This window comes from Cupressus sempervirens, unplaced genomic scaffold (assembly GCF_028749045.1).
Source record: "Cupressus sempervirens isolate cs-2001-9-10 unplaced genomic scaffold, ASM2874904v1 CseChr00s100001_01, whole genome shotgun sequence".
NCBI lineage: Eukaryota > Viridiplantae > Streptophyta > Pinopsida > Cupressales > Cupressaceae > Cupressus > Cupressus sempervirens.
In genome coordinates this window covers 3,486,273-3,490,315 of record NW_028322205.1, presented here as the reverse complement: position 1 = coordinate 3,490,315, position 4,043 = coordinate 3,486,273, and the positions used below count along the sequence as shown (strand labels likewise).

The 4,043-nt window shown below is 34.7% G+C and overlaps 1 protein-coding gene across 1 annotated transcript; it reads left to right on the top strand.

The window, feature by feature from the left end:
• Positions 1-211: 211 nt before the first annotated feature.
• LOC149527873 (cytochrome P450 76T24-like) lies at positions 212-1,943 on the top strand. The gene is made up of 2 exons (XM_089812042.1): positions 212-1,108; positions 1,225-1,943. Exons 1-2 carry the CDS (start codon positions 230-232, stop codon positions 1,855-1,857), a joined length of 1,512 nt encoding a protein of 503 aa, XP_089668168.1. The 5' UTR covers positions 212-229; the 3' UTR covers positions 1,858-1,943.
• The last annotated feature ends 2,100 nt before the right edge of the window (positions 1,944-4,043 follow it).

Here is a 4,043-nt window from a genome sequence, read left to right as displayed (position 1 = left end):
CCAAAACCCGAGAAATTTGAATCCATCAAAGTCACCTTATACTAAACTTAACGAAGTAATCCTTCAAAAATTGGTATAAAAAGAAAATCAGATGAAAAATCTAAATAAACTAAAATGAAATATCCCTAAATGCCGAACATAGGTGTTGAAGTTCTACCACAGAGCTCTGGTTATAAAATTGTATACAACGCAGAACGAATTGAAAAATAGGTTCTCCTTGTTTGCAGTCATGGATTTTTCACTGCTTTCATGGTATCATGTTCTCCTTACCGCGGGTTCACTGTATCTATTCTTCTTTCTATGCAGAAGAAGGGAGAGTAAATCAAAGCTTCCTCTTCCTCCCGGACCTCCTGCTTGGCTTATTCTGCGAAATCTCTTTCAGTTGCTAAAAAGGCCGCATGAGTCTCTGCACGCCCTCTCTTTGCAATACGGTCCGATCATGGCATTCCGTCTGGGCGTGAGAACAACAGTCGTCATCTCCTCTCCTGCCATTTCCATGGAGGTACTTAAAACCCACGACCACAACTTTGCCGGGCGGCCATTAATAGAAGCATTCAAGTCATTTTCCCATCACAAATCCTCGCTTGTTTGGGCCGAATACGGCCCAAACTGGCGCCATTTCCGACGTATTTCTATAGTCGAGCTTTTCAGCCCCAAAAGTGTGGATGCTCTGCAGCACCTGAGAAGAGATCATGTATTTCACATGATCCGACTCATATTCGAGAACAAGAGAAACGTTGTGGATATTGGTCATTCGGTGTTCTGCACTTCTATGAATGTGTTGGGCAACATGATCTTCAGCACAAACGTCTGCTATCCGGGCAGTCCAGACTGTGTGGAGCTTAAAAATACCATCTGGAGAATAGTGAAGCTCATCGCAATGCCCAATATGGCGGACTATTTTCCGTTTCTCCGGTTCGTCGACCCGCAGGGCGTGTCGCGGGAGTCCACCGGGCTTATAAAGTCATTGTACGAGTTTTCTGATGCCTTCATACAGAAGAGACTTGCCACCACCAGCCATAGCGACTCGGAGAAAGATTTTCTGGATGCTCTGCTGGATTTCAGAAGTGAAGATTTCACTATCAATGGTATTCGAGCCTTGATATCTGTGAGTACGTAGTATTGAAGTGGGGAGGAAAAAAATATATGTTATTTTTAGAATAGGATAACAACTATCTGATATTTTGTCTAATTAGTTTGCTGATCAATATCTCTGGTTGTCAGGAATTGTTTGCTGCGGGTACTGAAACGAGCACTACAACAATCGAGTGGGGCATGGCAGAATTCCTGCGCAGTCCACAGAAATTAAACCGAGTCCGTCAAGAAATGAATGAAGTCGTTGGCTGCAATACAAGAGTGGAAGAATCGGACTTGGATCGTCTGCCATATCTCCATGCCGCAGTGAAGGAAATATTCCGATTACATCCAGCCGTCCCTGTGATTCTTCCTCATGAAGCCGTAAGCTCGTGTGAGATCGGGGGATTTGTGATACCCAAGCACAGTCAGGTGATAGTGAACGCGTGGGCGATTGGGAGGGACCCTTTAATTTGGAACAATCCTTCGGAATTTATGCCCGAGAGATTTTTGGAGGGACAGAATAGCAAGATAGAATTTGGAGGACAAAACTTTGAGCTGATTCCATTTGGATCTGGAAGAAGAATGTGTCCGGCGATTCCATTGGCAAGCCGGATGATTCATTTTGTTTTGGCTTCTTTGCTTCATTCATTTGAGTGGAGACTTCCGAATGGGATGAAGTGTGAGCATATGGATGTGACAAAGATAACGGACGAGTTGGGAGTTACCTTCAAAGAGATGAAGGCAATCCCCGTACCTCGTCTACCACATCATGTTTATTAGGTATATAACCTGCTGCTTAGAAGAAATGGATGGTTAATTTTGTCGAAAGAGTTCAATAAGGTAAATTAATAGTTGTTCTGTTGTTTCTTGTAAGCATGTTATAGACTCCTTAGCCAATTTAGTGGCTGATGGCACCCAATTACTTGAATTTCTTTAAACATTAATTTCTATAGATTTATTATGTTTTAATCTCCTATTCTTCACCCTTCTCTCCTATCTTTCCTCGTCTCTTTACATTATTGCTCTTAATCATTAATATGAGACACTTTCAATACTTCGGGTATTACGATCCCTTACCCCATTCCAAGTAGTACGAAGATCTGTGTGATCCCTCTCTTCGGCAGCATTTCCATCATTATTTATTTATTTATTTCACTAGATGCCATATCCCTTGGTTTTTGTGTTGATTTGGACAATGTGTGCACTTAATGGGAATTATTTATTTATATAGCCCCTCACATCCTTATTTTTTGCTCACATTTGAAAATGGACACTAACATTAAGATAAAGATGGGTAAGCAACTTTTGCAATTCTGGAGAAGAATTTTTGGAGAGGAGGCTTACCTGTGTATATAACATATAAATAAATTGTATGTTAAGTCTGTTGATATTTTTTTAATTATGGTTCTAAACCTTGTTTTTGTTTTAGTAAGTGGTAGGGGTAGTTTTGTTTGATGGTTATCGACTAGTAGTCGTCTAGTTTGAGTATTCAAGGGCTAGCCCTGTAGTTTTGGCTGCTTTTAATTCAAAAACACATAAATAAGTCTAAATAAATGTCAAATATATGAAATTAGGTGTAAATGAGGATTAAAATTATTCAAACGTATGAAAGTTCTATTTTTAAATGAATTTTCTTCTTGATTATGATAATTCATCAAATACTATCTGTAATTTTTTATAATCTAACGTAGATGTTGAGATATGATCATGTTTGTGCTATGTGTACATCTTTATCTTAACAATCTTGGTAATATTAAATGTGAAAATAAAAATTAAATATTTAGCTCACGAATAATGTTAGATTTATTTTAGTATACCATATAAAAATCTTCTTATAGTGAATGATTCTTGAGTGTTCTAAAATATTGAATCATTCCAAGGTATTAATAAATATAATAAAACATAGAAATAATCATCCAAAACTAGTATGAAGTATGCTTATAGTAAAAATTATGTAAGTAGGACTTCAAAAATATTAAATATATATTTTAAATTTTGAGTCTATCAACTCCATATAGTGTGGAATCAATCCAAAACCAATAAATTCCAATATCAAGGTGAGAAATGATATCTAAGCATGAAAAGTAGGCAAGTGCTGAATGAACATAAATAAGGCTGTGCATAAGAAATATCAAACATATAAAAATAACTATAACTAAATGTCAAATATATGAAAAATAGGTGTAGATGTGGATTAAAATCATTCAAGCAAACGAAAGTCTAGATATATCTAAAAAAGAAAGAATAATAAAAAGTCAATTTATACAAAATTACATTCTTGTCACTATATTTAATTGTATCAAGTCATTTTGTTAAAATGAATTCAAAATATAAAGCAAAATCATCATGAATAAATTTACATTTAAAAGTCAAAGTAAAGTGTGAGATGTGAGAAATTTGAATCTATATTAGTTTATGTTTCTAATCTTCCTTCTATCCATATCAGTTTTAGATATCCTTATTCTAATATGTATATATAATCTTCATTTTAATTGATTTGTGCTCATGATTCTGATAACTATTCAAATAATGTCAACAATTTAGTGATTTTAACATTGACCCACCTTAGTTACATACACATGATCATGTTTGTGGCATGTGTACATCTTCATCTTAACAATCTTGGTTAGAATAAATGTAAAAATAAAAAATAAAACATTTATCTAACTAATCATGTTAGATTTATTTTAGTACACCATATTAAAATCTTCTTGTGATGAATGATTTTTGACATGCTAGAATTTTGAATCATTCTAAATAGATATAAAAAAATATAGCAAGAATTATCCAAAACATGTATCAAGTATGATTATAATAAGAATTATATAAGCAATACTTTGAAATTTTTGAATATGATTTTTTAATTTTTAAATCTATCAAAATCCCATAGAATACCAAATCAATTCAAAAATAATAAATCTCAATATCAATGTGAAGAATACATGTCTAAACATGAAAAGCAAGGT